At 35.4% G+C, this 17,590-nt stretch overlaps 2 protein-coding genes across 3 annotated transcripts in view; both read right to left on the bottom strand.

Annotated features, from left to right (window-relative positions):
* The window catches only part of LOC127641084 (E3 ubiquitin-protein ligase RNF13-like), a 29,969-nt gene extending 26,720 nt beyond the window's left edge, over nucleotides 1-3,249 (bottom strand). The window contains exons 1-3 of the mRNA XM_052123852.1: nucleotides 3,092-3,249; nucleotides 1,245-1,381; nucleotides 1,078-1,158 (exon numbers count right to left, since the gene is read on the bottom strand). Coding sequence (XP_051979812.1) covers nucleotides 1,078-1,158; nucleotides 1,245-1,358 — 195 coding nt within the window. The 5' untranslated portion in view covers nucleotides 1,359-1,381; nucleotides 3,092-3,249. The remainder of the gene's footprint in view (nucleotides 1-1,077; nucleotides 1,159-1,244; nucleotides 1,382-3,091) is intronic.
* A 1,574-nt stretch (nucleotides 3,250-4,823) lies between these two features.
* LOC127641462 (serum response factor-like) overlaps nucleotides 4,824-17,590 on the bottom strand; it is a 28,596-nt gene continuing 15,829 nt past the window's right edge. The window contains exons 4-8 of one of the 2 annotated variants that reach the window (XM_052124488.1): nucleotides 17,158-17,352; nucleotides 16,737-16,838; nucleotides 12,039-12,236; nucleotides 11,531-11,607; nucleotides 4,824-8,741 (exon numbers count right to left, since the gene is read on the bottom strand). In XM_052124488.1, coding sequence (XP_051980448.1) covers nucleotides 8,652-8,741; nucleotides 11,531-11,607; nucleotides 12,039-12,236; nucleotides 16,737-16,838; nucleotides 17,158-17,352 — 662 coding nt within the window. In that variant the 3' untranslated portion in view covers nucleotides 4,824-8,651. The remainder of the gene's footprint in view (nucleotides 8,742-11,530; nucleotides 11,608-12,038; nucleotides 12,237-16,736; nucleotides 16,839-17,157; nucleotides 17,353-17,590) is intronic. The other variant, XM_052124489.1, reaches the window with a different exon arrangement.

The following is a 17,590-nucleotide window of genomic DNA, read 5'->3' as shown; positions in this document are numbered from 1 at the left end:
AGATATATGCAGGCAATGGTCAGGCAATGGGGAATTAGGGCAAACGTAGGCAGAGCAGGAGCGTTGTGAGGGAAGCAGGATGTCAGGGCAGGCAGCAATTGGCAATCACGAAGAGACAGGCAAGGTTCAGGTAGGCAGGCAGTAATCAATCGTAGTCAACAGGGAAAGCAAGGTTGGTAGACAGATAATCAAACAGGAATGGTAGTAGAACGCTCAGTAGTGTAGCCGGAAAAAACAAGACTTCGCAGTGAGTGTGTCACTGCGTGAAGCTTAAATAGAGGGAGCTGGGATAGGAATCAGCTGTGAATTAAATCAAGCCCGGTATGTGGGTGCATGGGTGATTAGTACTCAGGTGAATCAGATCTCCGGTGGCCGATCGTGGAGGTGCTTTCGAAAGCATTTGTGACAAAGGACATGCAGCATGTGACATTATTTTTGTTGATGATGTCAACAACAAAATCTACAGAAAGTTGTCTCTCCCCCTTTTAAAAATGTAAGAGCATATTTACTTATATGAGCCCATTATTATCCCGTTTATTACCTAATATTACATATTTAAACACATATTACACAGAAGGAAAGGATCCTCATTACCATGGTTTGGTCAGTGTGCTAGTCTTAAATAATAATAATAATAATAATAAATTTATGTATTTATGAAAAATTAATTCTAGCTGAAACATCTTGAAACTTTAACTATAACTGCCAATGTTGATATAAATGAGGTCTAATAGATTCTACCTTTAGATCATTTCATATGAAACTATAACATTCTGTCAAAATATAAGTTACTTTTACTCATGTAAAATCCTGAAACAAATTTGTAAAGGTGATGGTGTGTAATGTTTTATTTATGTATTTTTTTGGCGCATAGCACAGTGTTGCTCTTTTCCTCAGTGCTGTTTTGCATGTCAGGGCTGCTACTGTTTGAGAGGTTCGACTTGACAATCTCCGTAACACTTTAAACTAGAAAAGTCTCGCTAGAATTGAAATTGGTCACATCAGTTTTGATGTCTGCGCTCCGCAATATCGAGGGCAGCACAGTTGCATGACATAGATTCGATATCATAAACTCACCTTTAGTCCTTCACTGGGCAGCCTGTAGCCAAATCGAGCTGGTAGGTCATCAAAGTTCTCTGTTTTATTGTCGAATGAATACTGAAAGACAAATGCAACCACAATTTAAATTGCATGTGTGTGAGTGTGTGCATATTAACTGCTGCAGTACCAGTGTCAAATCTTACTCCTGATATATCGGCCTCCACAGGCAGAAGATTTAGGAAGGCAAATATCTGAACAGTAAAGATGGTGTAAATCTGTGTGGCAGAGAGCATCAGCATCCCCAAAGAGAGCAGCATCTTAAGATCTGCTTTCACTTCACCTGCAAATGCAAAGAGAACTGATACATTACACATCTGCAGGAATACTCCCAAACTTCTCATTCAAAACCATGAAGGGCATATTCAACCCTTTGCAAATTATTCTGGTATGATGAGGAAGTGTGATATTTATAGGCTTGAAGTAAGGCTCAAAAACAGCCTTGAATTAAAAACCTTCAGATGTCAAAAACAGATATAAAATGCATGAATATCACTGAAGACTCAAAGCACTATTTTGGCATTTTCTGTCATATTTGGGTCAATGATGTGATGCATTTTTTGTCCAGATCCATTATTCAAAAATACATTACAAGTGCAATACACACAAAACAATGACTTATCTATGATGAACATGCTTTCAGTTACTGAGTTCAAAGTCATTTTGATATTTTCTGAGGCTTATAGTAAAAAAAGAAAAATGTGGTGAAACCATCCAGAGACAGTAAAAAAATAGATTTAAAAAAAAATTAATAAAAAGTGTCATTAAGAGCTGAAATAATTTTTTGTCATGGGTCTTGTGGTGTAACCAACATGTGGGTAGCCATTTTTTTGTCATGTGAAAATAAAAGAAGCATAAAAGACCCATTTAGACCCTCAAGACTGTAAAAGTTATTATTTTGCTATATCATTAATTGTAACATTGACAATTTTATATATAAAAAAGCAAAAACAAATTCAGGTTGTGTGGTGTAACCCTGAGAAAAATTCTTGATATTCTTGATTCAGAAATGCATACCTTAAAAAATATGGAAACTTTTTTAAATTAATGAAGCTGTGTACACTCAAACAGTCAAGTTTTAAGTGCAGGGAAAGCATTTTAATACACTTTATTTGATGGTTACACCACAGTAGATCCTTTTATTTCTTTTTCTTTTTTGTAGAAAATGCTATAAATATTTTTCAAAAAATTATGAACGAAACATGGACACAAAGACAGCATTTCTACGAACTTGACAATGTATTTTAAAATAGGTTTCTGAAAATATTTTTTAATTTTTATCACCTCTGACAACCATATTTGCCAATGACTTCGAAAATGCTGCGCCCATCCCATTTTACCTCAGGAAGTCCGCTTGAAAGAGGAGCAAAGACTCGTTTTGTTGTTACTCCGGAATACTGTTGTAGATTTTTAGTGTTTGCATATTTATCTCACTAAACCGTTTGTTATGTTACCCATTGGAACTGAATCAAAGAGAGAACAAATGTACTTAATAAATTCTTAACCCCTTTTATAAGTTATCTAAATGTGTCCCACTTTTATATTTCACAAGTGTGTATGTTTACTGATTTGAAGGAAGAAAGAAAAACCTCAAACTTCCTTTGTTTTAATATTTTACAGCAGACAACTGGTTTAAAAACGAATTATCCACCACATAAAGCACACATAATAATCTGCATTTCGTTTAAAGTCTGCATTGGTTTTCCTCTGTATTGATCAGATCACATTGGTTGGATTGCATTAGCATCCTGGCTAACAGTGAACACAGAGAAGATAAGCTTTATCTTAACAATCTGTTTCATTACAACACAAGTCTACAAAACAAAAGTGACATTAAAATACACGGCGACATACAACTATCCACACTGGCACAAAATGGGACCGAAAATTATGAAAGATCGAGGGTAAACTGTCATCCAAACGACGAGGCTGTTCCTACAATAATTTTTTTTTTTTTTGTAAATGTAGCGTCAAGGATAAATCAGCGCCTTACCGTTACATTAGATCGCTTTCTTTAGTCCGGGAATATAATTAAACCCCAATGACATGACATTCATGTGAAAGTATAGGCATAAAACAACTCGCTTCGATCTCATATCGTTCGTAAGGCCAGAATGTCAACAGCGTGTGAGACACACACACCTACGTACATACATACATACAGCGCCCTCTAGCGCACAACTGCACAATGAACTCATCATGACAAACCAACAATGGCAAGTAACTAAAAACTGTTCCTATGACACACACAGAGTTCTTCCACAAGGGGGCGTTTGATGGCTTAGATTTAGAAAATGTCCAAAAACCAGGAAGAGTATTCGCCATGGTGGGATTTTCCAATGGGTTTTAATAACGGGGTTTGAACTTATGTATAAAATAAGGTCTGTAGTAAACATTACTTGTCGATACTTGAGCCTTTTTTTTCTACATAAATTACTCACTTTCATCCTCAGATGTTAATTTTGAAGCCGTTTTAAATTACTTAAAAAAAAAAAAAAAAAAAGTACACAGCTGCTTCAAAATTTACGTTTGAGGTATGACTGTGTAATTTAGAACAAAACGTCCACATATCGTCAAGTAATGTTTACCACAGACCTTATTTTACACATAAGTTAAAATCCCCATTATTTAAAACCCATTGGAAAATCCCGAGGGTAGGCCTACCCATGGTTAGTTAGAATTAGTAGGGTTCGCCTACAAATTGACGTCATGGCTGGATAGCTCTATCAAATCGCAGTAGGTGTTTTGCCTTAAAGGAGACATTTACACATTAAGTCAAATTCTTAAGGTCAACAAACGTGTTTTTGAATAGCATACAACTCTACTTGCATATTTCCCCCTTATCTTTAAATGGCAGTATTATTAAGAGTAGTAGGGTAGTTCGTGTAAACATGCACTAGACGGACGTCTTTGACCGTTGCGCCACATTCAGCTGTTTTTACAGCTCCATGGGCAGAAGCAGTACATTTTTTATTCACTGTGTCAGGTAAAAAGACCTTACAATTTTTTTTTAAAAAAAGCTTGTCTCAAAATCCTAGCTTTTTTTTAGCCCAAGAACGTGTTCGTTCTAAACGGCCCCTTTTCCGTTACCCATCTGAAACAGCGCGGAGAAAAGAAAGAGGTACAATGTGACAATGTTGGCGCATTCACGTTACGTCGAGTTTTCAATTTATAAAAGGCGTTTACGTCTTCATAGAACTTGTAATTCGGTTTGTAAACTCTAAATTCTATAAAAGCTCCGACTTGAGAGTAGTGATATCATGTAAAAAAATAAATACAATATATATAGATAGATATATAAATAGATTGGAACATAAAAAACGGGAACTTCAATGGGAACAATTATAATTGTAATAATCTAAGAATCTTTCTATTTAAAAAAAGAAGAAGTGTAATCTGTTGTCATGATGAAAGTCAGTCAAAAAAGATTATGGATAGGCAAGACAAGTGCCCCTAACATTTTACTGCAACTGGATATTCAGTTTCTAATATTAATAATATACGCAGGCTGTTATCAAACAATTTTGTGTAAAGTTTAAAAGGTGCGAAAGGTTATAACTTATAAATCAGGTATCAAGCAATTTGTAAAAAATAATTAATGTCATCATTTATGATCAAAGTGCTTCATTACCTTCACTGTTTCTTACTTTCACTATTACTTTGCATGATTCATACTGTGCATTCATGAAATAATTCATGTTTTTTTTATTATAAAGAAAGCGTGATACTTAAATACAGTATTTCTTATATCACAAGTGTGAATTATTGGATAAAAATAGTTTCATTTCATTTTTGTAATGTCAACTACATTTTAATCAAATGAACAAGGCTTACCTAGCATAAAATACAAAAGCAAACAAACAAAAACTAAATTCTTGGTAAAATGGCACCAGAGCATATAATTAACATAATGAAGTGAACATTTCATTCAAAACTATGGTTACACAAAAAGCTGCTTGCAAATTGTAAAAGAAAATCAGATTATGAACAATAAGGGCTGTATATGGTACATTCAACACTTTCTAGTGTTTACACAATTACAGCTCTTAAAAATACTTTCAACTTAGACATAAAAAGGTGAATCTCACAAAACCAGGTCACATACATACTTGACATTTTCAACAATACAGTATATCCTTGTTCCCCCCCCCAGTACGGTAATGAAATTTGGCACCCTGGCTTATCAAAAAATGTGTCAATTTCAAAATCTTAATGGTCCTTAAATGCACTCAATTTTCTTTAAGCTAAATATTTTTTTTTCAAATTTCGGTTGAAATATGACCCAGATATGTTCTTGACCAGTTTTGTGAAATACAACATAATAAAAAGATGAAGAAAAAAAATTCTTCCCCTGAATTTAACATTATTAATACTGAATAAAACAATAACATCCTTTTGTTCTGGCTGCTTCATAAATCCCACACAATCTGATATCACAACTATGTTTTTTTTTTTTGTTTTTTTCTCAAACCACTGAAATCAACAATATGTTTTTCAGGTCCATAAACTAATAAAAAAATAGTATTCTTGACACACTATCGCAGTGGTCCATTTCAATACATTTAACAGTATGAAAAAACAAGGCTTAATTGTCTATTTTGTCAAAAACTTGCTATGTGAATGAAGTGGTATATGCCATGGAAGAAAAGACCCATGGACGCAAAGATCTCAAAGAGTTTTCTTCATAGTTCTGTTGGTTTGTACCTCTGCACAAACATCTGTGAAGAAAAATCAAATCAACATATATACAAGCAGACACTGGTGAAATATACAGCCCTCTGGATGTCTCTTGGGAAATCCAAATTAAATATGTCTTTGAAAATCAAACACTAGTTTACATAATTAAGGGTAAGATGATAGAAATTTTAAAAATGACAAGACTAACCAACTGTTACAAAAATATGTGGGTGTACGTTAAACATGTTGGCATTTACAGAAAAAAATTAACTGTTTTTTATTTATTTTTTAACATTGAGTTATACAAGAAGTAAAAATGACATGCAATTCTCAATCCATTCAGTACCAGATACAGACCATTTTTGTTAATATTTCAGTAAACTAAATATGACATGAAGAACCACAGAACATATCAGCTTGACTTAAGAGCTAACCTAAAAATCAGCATCCATTTACTGACCAGTGACAGGATGATTCTCACGAAACCTGTCAAAAAATGTCCTGCTCATATTTAACCCCAAATCAAAAGAAACAAATAAGGAATTATATTTTGCATAAAGCAAATGGTCAACATTTTGGACCATAGATCATTTTTAAAACTGATTCTCGTTACTTTAACCCATCATTTTCTTTATAGTATTACAGTAAAAAGATCCCGTTGTACAATGATTTAAAAAAAAGACGACACTACCAGTAGATTATTACATTATTTTAATAATGTAAATCATTTATATATCTTTTTTTTTTAAAGTTGTGGTAATGAGAATATTAGAATTACCATCTTTTCCACATTGCGGTACTGAGAAAATTATAATGGCCATCTTTTTTGCATTGCGGTAATGAGAATATTATAATGAACCTCTTTTTTGCATTGCGGTAATGAGAATATTATAATGACCATCTTTTCTGCATTGCGGTACTGAGAAAATTATAATGGCCATCTTTTTTGCATTGCGGTAATGAGAAAATTATAATGGCCATCTTTTTTGCATTGCGGTAATGAGAATATTATAATGAACCTCTTTTTTGCATTGCGGTAATGAGAATATTATAATGAACCTCTTTTTTGCACTGCGGTAATGAGAATATTATAATGACCATCTTTTTTTTGCACTAAGGTAATGAGAATATTATAATGACCATCTTTTCTGCATTGCGGTAATGAGAATATTATAATGAACCTCTTTTTTGTACTGCGGCAATGAGAATATTATAATGACCATCTTTTTCACATTGCGGTAATGAGTATATCATAATTACTTTTTTTTGCATTGCTGTTAATGAGAATGTCATAATTACTATCTTTTTTGCATTGCAGAAATGAGAAAATCATAATTACCATCTTTTCTTGCATTGTAGAAATTAAATTATAATGATATTTTTTTTGCATTAGGGTAAGGATAATATCAATGTCCATCGTTTTCGTGTTGATGTTATAATTATATCATGTCTTTTTTGCATTGCGGTAATGAGAATATCATAAGTACCATATTGTTTCACGATGCGGTAATGACAAAATCATGATGAGATATTCTTATAAAGAGAATTGGGAGTAAAGTGTGCATAACGGTCATGAAAATAAAGTTAAAATGCAAAGAAATCATAATGGCCGTAAAACTATACCTCTTTGTCTATAAACAAAAGATAATTTCTTATTCGTTTCTTATGATTTTGGAGTAAAATAGGAGCAGGAATTTTTTTTTACAGGTTTTGTGAGAATCACCCGATTGCGCAGTACCAGTTGTTTTTTAACTTCAGGTACATTGTCATGCAGTGCAAATGCAAGTCAGTGTTTTTCTGTTACAGCGTTGAGAAAGTGGCTAAAGCATGTGTTGTCTGACACCTTTGAGCAGAAAAAAGTACATTCAGTCTCCCAATGAACATACAGTATAGTTTGGCACAGCATAGACATGGAATGACAAGTGGTCTTGTTTCTCTCTAGTTTTACAATATGGAAGCCTTCTAAACCTAATCTGATTAAATTATAGCAGCACATGTAAATGATCTGATCATATTTAGGTATTTTCTAAAAAATAATTGCGTAACAAATATCATAAACAATGAGGGCAAAATAACTTTTTTAACATTCAAATGAAATGCAGACTATAGCGGTTTTCAAACTGTAGCCCCAAGTGAGTATTGATGGTAGTGCAAAAGGACATGGTGCTTATTTGCTATTTTTGAGTTAGACAGCCCCAGCCCCATTTCATTTGCATTTTATATAAATGAGCTATACAAGCATCTCCTTTTGTGTTCTAAAGATAGAAAGTCATTTGGTTTTCATATGAAAAGTCAATGAAATGACAAGTAAATGATGACAGAATTTCAATTTTTGGGAAACTATTCCTTAAAGTTACACTTAACTGCCACAAAAATTCAAGAGAGTCACGGCCAGCTAGCTTCAAAACATCTTAAGATTCACTGATCTTAAAAATAATCCCACAATGTGTGGAAGTGAAGATACAGGTCATAAAAAAAAAATGACAGGTTTGGTGAACAGGTTTGAAGAAATTCATTTTCACTGAATTGAACAATCAAATACCCCTGTCCACCCTTTAATATGCGAGTCTTTGGGCAAAAGGAATAGTGCAGACCTCTCTAGATCATCCTGAAGTATAGATGAGCGCGTTTGTGTGTTTATATACGCATACAAAAATATGATCCATTATCACACTACACACCAAAACAAGTCCACAAGGAGACAATCATCTCTCACATGTCCCATCACACCTCTCATAATTGATGCATGGTATGGGTTTATGAAACAACACAGCGAGAAGGCAGTAATAAATATAATGGCAGTTTGATTGTATGGCATGGGTGATCCCTGGAAAATCAGTGTGAGGAAGTGCTCACACTGGCCGCATGTTTATGGGTCAGTCTCCTTTTGGATTGTCCAAATTAACCACCCGAAGCTCTGTAAGGGTGGCACCACTACTACCAGGGGGTTGCTGGTTTATTAACATCTGAGAGGACAGAAACATAACTGTTAGATGAAGTGGATTATGCACTCGTATCCATCTTGATAAGCATACATGAAAAAGAATGTGTTCAGGAATTGGAAAGTATATAATTTGAATATTAAAAAGAATCAATCATACACTTAACTACATCACCAAAAAAGAATGTTATTCCAAAGTGGCTTCCACGTGTAATTTCTGCACCACTAGTATCACCAAACAAATGCAACAATTATATTACATGGTTCATTGCACAAATTGTGGCAGTTCTGTGGTGAAATATACACTGTGTGAAGCTTAAACGAGTTAAACGTTTTTTCCTCCCCAATATGGAATGCCAAATTCCCAGTGTGCTCTAAGTCCTCGTGGTGGCGTAGTGACTCGCCTCAGTGCGGGTGGCGGAGGACGAATCTCAGTTGCCTCCATGTCTGAGACTGTCAAACCATGCATCTTAACACATGGCTTGTTGAGAATGTTACCGCAGAGACATAGTCCATGTGGAGGCTTCACGCCATCCACTGCGGCATCAACGCACAACTCACCACGCGCCCCACCGAGAGCAAAACACATTATAGCGACCACGAGGAGGTTACCCCATGTGACTCTACCTTCCCTAGCAACCGGGCCAATTTGGTTGCTTAGGGGACCTGGCTTGGAGTCACTCAGCACACCCTGGGATTCGAATTTGTGAACTCCAGGGGTGATAGTCATCTTTACTCATTTAGATACAGAAGAGGTTTTTAAATCAAGAAAACCAGCCTCCCTACCCTAAACCTAAACGATAGGGTCATAACAGCAAATGTGAGATGAAAAGAGCACTCGCGTGCTCTTCAGGACTTGTTCAGTTGAGCTACGGTGTAATTTGACAGCACATGAACAAACTTGTGATGTTCAAAGGATGCCATGGGGCACTGAGAGCTGCAAATAATACGAGAGGGAGGCGATAGGTTACAATTGGGGGGCGTTTATCACTCATAATAATCAAATATACCATCATGTTCCTCTTTGCATTAAAACGTCTATCTTGACTTGGAGTATATTAGTTAGCTCTAAATTATACGGGTTGGTATGCATTTGTGCCTTAGTTCATTTGATTTTGAAGTCTAGTGACTCATCTGAATTATCTGGTTTAGCAGCGTCAAATACAGACGGAGGCACATCCTCAGCTCTGTAGGTGGATACACACTCCATGAACAGAGCAGCGTGAGGCAAAGAAGGTGTGTTTTTACTCACAGACCTGCCTCGAGCCCTTAAACGCATAGCTCTGCGAGAATCCGTGAGAAGCATGGCATGAGAAGCGGAAACCATTTTAATAACACCATCCTTGAATTTACTCTAGTAACACTAACTGTACTTTAGGGAGAAATAGACTGAATATATTATCATATCACTACTTCAGCTCTATTAAATTTGAGTGAGTGAATATAATATTTTTTTCACACGTGTTCAGAGTAGGTCTACTGTTTTTTTTTTAAAATGCCACAGTCTGTTTTATAGAAATTATGTTACATCTAACCATGGTAGTGAACAAGATCCATGCTTCCATGTGCTTGTTTACTATGGTCTTGTTATAAATACCATTGTTAAAGTTATTAAAAGATATGAATTAAATTAAATTTGTCAAAAGGGCAAATGCAAAATACACTTTTTCTTAGATTAAATAAAAAAGGTGTAAATCTCAAAAAATAGGCTAAAATATTTTAGTTTGAGTGCAAGAAAAACTAACTGGTTTACTTTTTATAGATGTTTAGATAACCTTGCTGTTGTTGAGTAAATTTACATCTGCATCCAACTCTAAATCAGTGCTGTAATGTAGAATGAGCATTTCAGTGGGACAAAATATACAATATTATTGGTCTTTTCACTTATTTATGAAATATATTAACAATATCCCTTTTATTATTAGTTTCTGTCTTTGCATATAGCCCTGTATCTGCTTGAATTTAAAAAACGCAAGGTTTGGTCTCACATTCATGACACGTAAAACTGCTGAATTTATTAACAAAACTTTGTCATTTTTTAATCTAGATGTTGTTTATGCATAGTGATTTTTAAATATTAAAAACTGGTTGAAAGGTTGAATGTTGAACTTAAATTCTAAATTTCAAGTAATCAAATTACTCATTTTCTGTGTTAGAGTACTCGACTGCAAAATTACTCGAAATGCAAACATTCAAATCTAATGACTTACAAGTCATGCACTATAGTAAAAATGTCATAAGGATGTCATATGATAGCACTGTGTGAGGAATAGGGTGAAACATTTTCATCAACTGACAATCTGCTGTTTTATTTGTGATTTGTGAAAGTGAATAAAATGTTGTTGTACCGCCTCTAGTGTTCATTTCCCCAGGAAACTGCTGCGATACATATAGCAAGCCACATAAAAATAATGTTGACATGATTCTTGTGATTCTATGAGACCAGGTTGAAAAATAAGTTTTAAACACTCCTTCCTTGTAGCAGTGTTTGGGCAAGCAGATAATGTCACCACCCTAATGTCATTGGTTGAGACAATGTTGTCCAGCCCAGTCGGGCCACTCAAATAAACAGAATGCAGTTTAATTTGGTGTCACTAATGGCACAGGAATTACACACTTAACCTTTGACTTGTATTAAACACAGAAGGTTCCCTTAAGCTGGCAAAAATCTTCAGCTAATTTCAACAACATGCCCAGTACACACAAGAACTCTACAGGGGAAAATGCTGTTATATATACAGCAAAAAGGCTTTTTGAGTAGAAGCAAAAGAAAGTATTTCTACACTGAAACGGTTTCAGTTGTAGCTATATTACCGAATGTAGTGGAACAGCTGAAACTGGGATCTGTACAGTTCCAGGAGGTCCTGTGAGAAACATCTGAGGAACTGCACCTAGATGCAAATCAAAAGAACACATTAAAACCAGAAACTTGCCATTTGTAAACCGTCAGAATCAATATTCAATGTCAGAATTTATATTATTAAGAGTTTGCGAGTAGTAAAAACCATTGGCTTATTTGTCAAACTCGTAACTACAAAATAATTTGTTGAAAACTCAGATCTTTATGAAAGCTCCAGCTTAAAAAACAATTTTACTCTGTATACCAAGAGTAAAATTTTGTGAGGGAGCTACCATTTATGTCACTTTATAATAGCCAATATTACCTGGTGCACTTTCTCGGTTTCTAATGTCAAGACATGAACTCACCATTAAGACACAGAGACCCACTGGATCTATTTTTATGATTTAACTTCAGTTGACCTTTAACATCACTACGTTATGCATGTTGTCCATTTCCACTATACAATGGTGACCGGCTGACCTGAGTCTTGGCCCGACGTGTGGGACACATGCATCGTAGTGGGTGCATGTGTGAAGTTATTCAGCACAGTTAGACTCCCGTCAGTGAGTCCAGGGGTGGATGCAGCATACATGACAGCTGCATGTGCTCCGGGGTACATCATGTGACCTGCCACTGAAGAAGGCACTGAGGAAGTGACTATAGTAGCGGTGTGACTTGCTGTGAGAAAAGAGAGAAAAAAAAAAAAAAAAAAAAAGATCACTGTAACTTGAAAGTTAATTTATCATTAGATGTTTCAATGCATTTCATGTTATTAAATGGTCTGCATTAAGATTTAAATTCAGGACAGTAAACTGATAAAATATTTACAGCCATCATGCAATAGGAGAATGTTGCTTTAAACTAGGGCTGCCACTAATATAAAATTTGGCTGATGATTAACTGTCAAACAAACAACTGCGATTATTACGATTGTCTGTTTTAGGGATCTCAACATTATGATTATTAACTGTCCATTTTAAGGCTTTCACAAATATGACGATTAATTGTCAAAACAATTAATCCCCTGAGTCCCCTGTTCACTGTGTAAAGCGCTTTGAGTGTAGTGTCATTCATTCATAATATTATATTAAAAGTATGCAATAGAAAAATAATTCTATCCAAAATTCTTCACATTTTTACTCATTACATTAAAGCTCTCTGATTAACACACTAGCCTTTTTTTCACATGAAGACCTTTGAGATTCTGTATTTTTTTTATTCTATCTTCTCGGGCATGACACAGGGCACCTCTGTGTCATTAACACTGCATGTATGAAACCACGACGACAACTAACATTTGCTATTACACAATCGATAAATTGGAAGTGAAACCGGAGTGCTTTGCATTCACAAAAATCCTTGTTTATATTTTTGTGGGAGTTTAGGCGCAAACCTCCGCTGATGGCGTGTGCATCAAAGCACTTTAGGTCCGGTTCAGAAGTGGTTCTTCACAAGCTCTTTTTGAGCTGCTCTCACTCAGTGCGGTTCCTGGTCCAGATCAGTGAGCCAGTCGGTGTTCAATTGAATGAGACACTCAAACGTGCCATTCATTCCCTTATTTGGACAGTAAAGTGTCAATGGAATTTAAAGTGCACTATAATCATGATTATCTCAAATAAGACCAGACAATTATTTAAAAATCATGACAGGCCTATTTTAACCAAAACTTCTTGGGACACAGTGACCATGGTCCTTATATATATATATATATATATATATATATATATATATATATATATATATATATATACAGTGGGTACGGAAAGTATTCAGACCCCTTAAATTTTTCACTCTTTGTTATATTGCAACCATTTGCTAAAATCATTTAAGTTCATTTTTTTCCCTCATTATTGTACACACAGCACCCCATATTGACAGAAAAACACAGAATTGTTGACATTTTTGCACATTTATTAAAAAAGAAAAACTGAAATATCACATGGTCCCAAGTATTCAGACCCTTTGCTGTGACACTCATATATTTAACTCAGGTGCTGTCCATTTCTTCTGATCATCCTTGAGATGGTTCTACACCTTCAATTGAGTCCAGCTGTGTTTGATTATACTGATTGGACTTGATTAGGAAAGCCACACACCTGTCTATATAAGACCTTACAGCTCACAGTGCATGTCAGAGCAAATGAGAATCATGAGGTCAAAGGAACTTATATTAAGTAATAGTATCAGTGGAAATGAAAGTGACAATTAAATATTCAGCACTGGGCACACTAAATATCCAATATTGCACAATACTGATACATTAAAAAACACATATGTTGACTAATAACCAATATGGTACCAATGTATTACACATTCCTAATTTCTTAAACCAAACAAAGTAACAATTTAGTTTTACATTTACATTTCCACCCTCTTTATGACCCTTAGAAATAAAACCACCTGTTTTTGCTACTATACTTTTAAGGGGCCGTTCACATGAACATGTTTTTGCAATAGATTTTCTACGTAAACACGCACTAGACAGACGAATTTGACTGTTGCGCCACATCTCACCACTTCTTCAGTGTCTTGTGCAGGAGTGCCATGCTGTGTCAAGTTAAAGAACTTCAACTGCTAAAACCGTGTCTCGAGACAAGTGTTAGGTAACTACTCAAAAATAGCAATCCACTAAAAATTACTAATTCATTATCTAAAATTGTAAAATTATTATTTAACTGATTACTTCAAGGGAAAAGTAATCACATTGCAAATTACATGGCTTGTAAATTACTTTATAAAACAATTTTCATAGAAGTTTTTCAAAATACACTGCCTGGCCAAAAAAAAGTAGCATACTCTGATATTTCGCTGGACCGGGTTTAGCTTTGATTACAACATGCATTCATCGTGGCATTGTTTCAACAACTTTATGTAATGTCACAACATTTATTTCTGTCAAAAGCTGCATTAATTTTGGGCCAAGATCTTTTTTTGAAGACTGGAGAGTCTAACATTCTGTAAAGTCTTCTCCCGCACATCACAAATACATTCAATGGGGTTAAGGTCAGGAAACTGTGGTGGCCAATTCATGTGTGAAAATGATTCCTCATGCTCCCTGAACCACTCTTTCACAATTGGAGTCCGATGAATCTTGGCATTGTCGACCTGGAATACTCCTTAGACATCAGGGAAAAAAACCCTTGATGGGATAACCTGGTCATTCAGTGCATTCTGGTAGTCAGCTGACTCCATTGTATTGACGCATAATGTTTCTGAGCCCAATTGAAGCAACCCCAGATCATAACACTGCCTCCAGAGGCTTGAACAGTGGGCACCATGCATGACAGGTGCATCACTTCATGCTCTTCCTTTCTTACCCTGATGCACCCATTAGTGTTGTCACGGTACCAACATTTCAGTAGTCGGTACCGATACCAGTTAAATTTCATGGTTCTCGATACTAATTTCAATACCACAGCAAAAATATGCCAATATGAGAAAAATTTTTTAAAGTTTAATTTAATTTTATCATCAAAATGGTGTCTAATCAATAAATTCTTAAAACGTTTAACAAGGGAACATAAAACTTTTTAACATGTCATTGAATTTTTTTGCTTGATACTTTATTATTTTTACAACAGAGAATGTAAAGTTTTACTATAAAGTTGTAATATATTTTTATTCAATTTCTTCAATTTCAGGCATTTAGATTTTATTTTGAATCATGCTTTTATTATGACGTGTTTGATCTATATAGATCAGTGCGTATGCTTCACTTTTCTGGATAACCAGTTTGCGACACTGCGCAGTGACATTGAAGTCATGTCTGAAATCTCATTTTTTTATACTGGCCTTTAAGTCTGACGAATGAAATGTAGGACACAGTTTCGGAGTGTTTGTATTTTAGATTACTGGTGTTTGTGTATGTGGTCATTTTGAAACGTTGTTATGTTTTAAATTGTATTACTGTGACGCACTTTGGTTAACTGTTGTTTTAAATGAGATATAAATAAAGCTGAGCTGAGATTAGAGTGCAGATGCTGTGATTTTAATTATATAAATATATATTTTACATGATTCACAATGGATAAGTGATCTGCTTTGTCATCTCATACAACGTGAATGATTCTCAATGTTTGTGGAGTTTCCAGTGGATGAGAGGTTGGATTTAAGGTACACATCTCTTCCACAGTAAGATTGCAGCCTTTATTGGTTTAATAAATAATATTAGGGCATGTCATGATTTTAATTTGATTAATTGTCCTTTTCAGGTGTACAAGAAATAACAGAGCACAAATTCAAAATAAGCCTGTGAGCATTTTAAAGTTGTCGTGTGTCAGTCATACTGTGCGCTGGTACCGGATAGATTCGGTGCACGGTACTACCAGTACTGCAGAAACACTGGTACCGTAACATCTTTTTTATTTTAGTATCGACTTGGTACCGAAGTACCAGTACTTTTGACAACACTAGCACCCATTGCTTTGGAATAGGGTAAATCTGGACTCATCAGCCCACATAACTTTTTTCCATTGCTCAACAGTCCAATCTTTATGCTCCCTAGCAAATTGAAGTCATTTGTTTCAATTAAAAATCCATTAAGTCTTCCGACATGGTCGTTTAAGAAATGAGAAGCTACACACTGCATCAGTTAGAGTTTAAAGAATTGTTGCCAACATAATAATCACTGCAATAATGATCCAATCATAAGCTCTTAAGTATCGGCTTATAAAAGGCAAAATTGTTTTTGGCTAGGCAGTGTAATGTCTATATTTCCTTGTTCACAATTGTTGTCCCATCAGCTGTCACAGAAACACAGAGGTAGGCCTACATATGAATGTTTTAAATGGTTTATGTAAATAATGTTGTTTTAGAAATGTGTTACCCAAGTGATGTGCATTACACTACTTTTTTTAAAACTACAATTAGATTACAGTAACTAATTACTTTTTAATCAGATTACACCCAACATTGCTAGTCTGTGGTCCATCGTATGTTAATGAGCTTGTGGTCATGACATCTTAACTATGAAAGATATTTAAATGAGCCATTTTGTTCTGGTTGGCCTGATAGATATTACATCAATCAAATTTATTTCACAAGAGCAAAGAAAATCATGTTTTCTATGATAAGTCCTCTTGTGGCTCCTATAAAGTCTTTCAATGAATCAATGATTGCGATGACTAATGGGAAAAGAACAATATCTGTATTAAAGTGAAGAGGTTGTTGTTTAAGTACCAGTGGATGTGGTGGAGTTCTGGCTGATCTCTGGGCTGCTGTCACCACTTTGAGGACTGGGATGAACCTGGAAGGCTTGTAATTGTTGAGGCATTGCACTACCTGGTGTACATGCACAACAGAAAACCCCTTTAGTGTGCTTGAAATGTATTTTGCAGACGTAGCACTTGTGTCTTTGAATGCTAAAATTAAAAAAGTTAAAATTTTAGAATTAAAAGATGTTGCAGTGGATGTTTAAAAAGCAGTTGGTTAAGAGGATCTTTTTTAATCAGCTTGAGTTAACAACAAAGCGGTTCTGCAAACATACTTTGGAAAGTTGCAGCATGCAAATCTTTAGTGATCAACAAGCTTCCCTCTAGACAGCCAGAAATAAGTCACTCACATGAACTGAAGCAAAAGACTGAGTATAAAACACACTGACCTGTAAGAGAGACAGCGGCCGGCAGGCGGAAGAGTGTGGTCTGTGTGGCAGGTTGTGTGTGTGTGGAGACTGCAACGGCGGCAGTGGTGCTAGCCATGGTGTAGGTGTTTTGCGTCTGTGGACACTGTATGGCCAGAGAGTGTGTCTGCAGCTGACTGAGGGGGAAAGTGTGTGAGCCAGGCAGAAGCGAAGCGCCTGCGGGACAAACAGCGACACCCTCAGCGAGTGGAGCATAGCGGTATGTAGACCCACCAAACACATATTTACATGGTCAAGGCGTAGTCACACAGAGTGTCAATTTTTAAGCTTAAAGTCTGGTTAAAACCTTTTTTTACACTCTCACCAATTTAAATTGTCCTACTATCAATGTCCGACAGAGTATGTACATGCACCGCAGAAGATTTATTCCACCACATTGTCATTTCCAGCACAT

The sequence above is a fragment of the Xyrauchen texanus genome, chromosome 50 (assembly GCF_025860055.1).
Source record: "Xyrauchen texanus isolate HMW12.3.18 chromosome 50, RBS_HiC_50CHRs, whole genome shotgun sequence".
In the NCBI taxonomy this organism is placed as follows: Eukaryota; Metazoa; Chordata; class Actinopteri; order Cypriniformes; family Catostomidae; genus Xyrauchen; species Xyrauchen texanus.
Note: the sequence above shows the minus strand (reverse complement) of the source record. Positions and strands in the feature narration are given on the sequence as shown.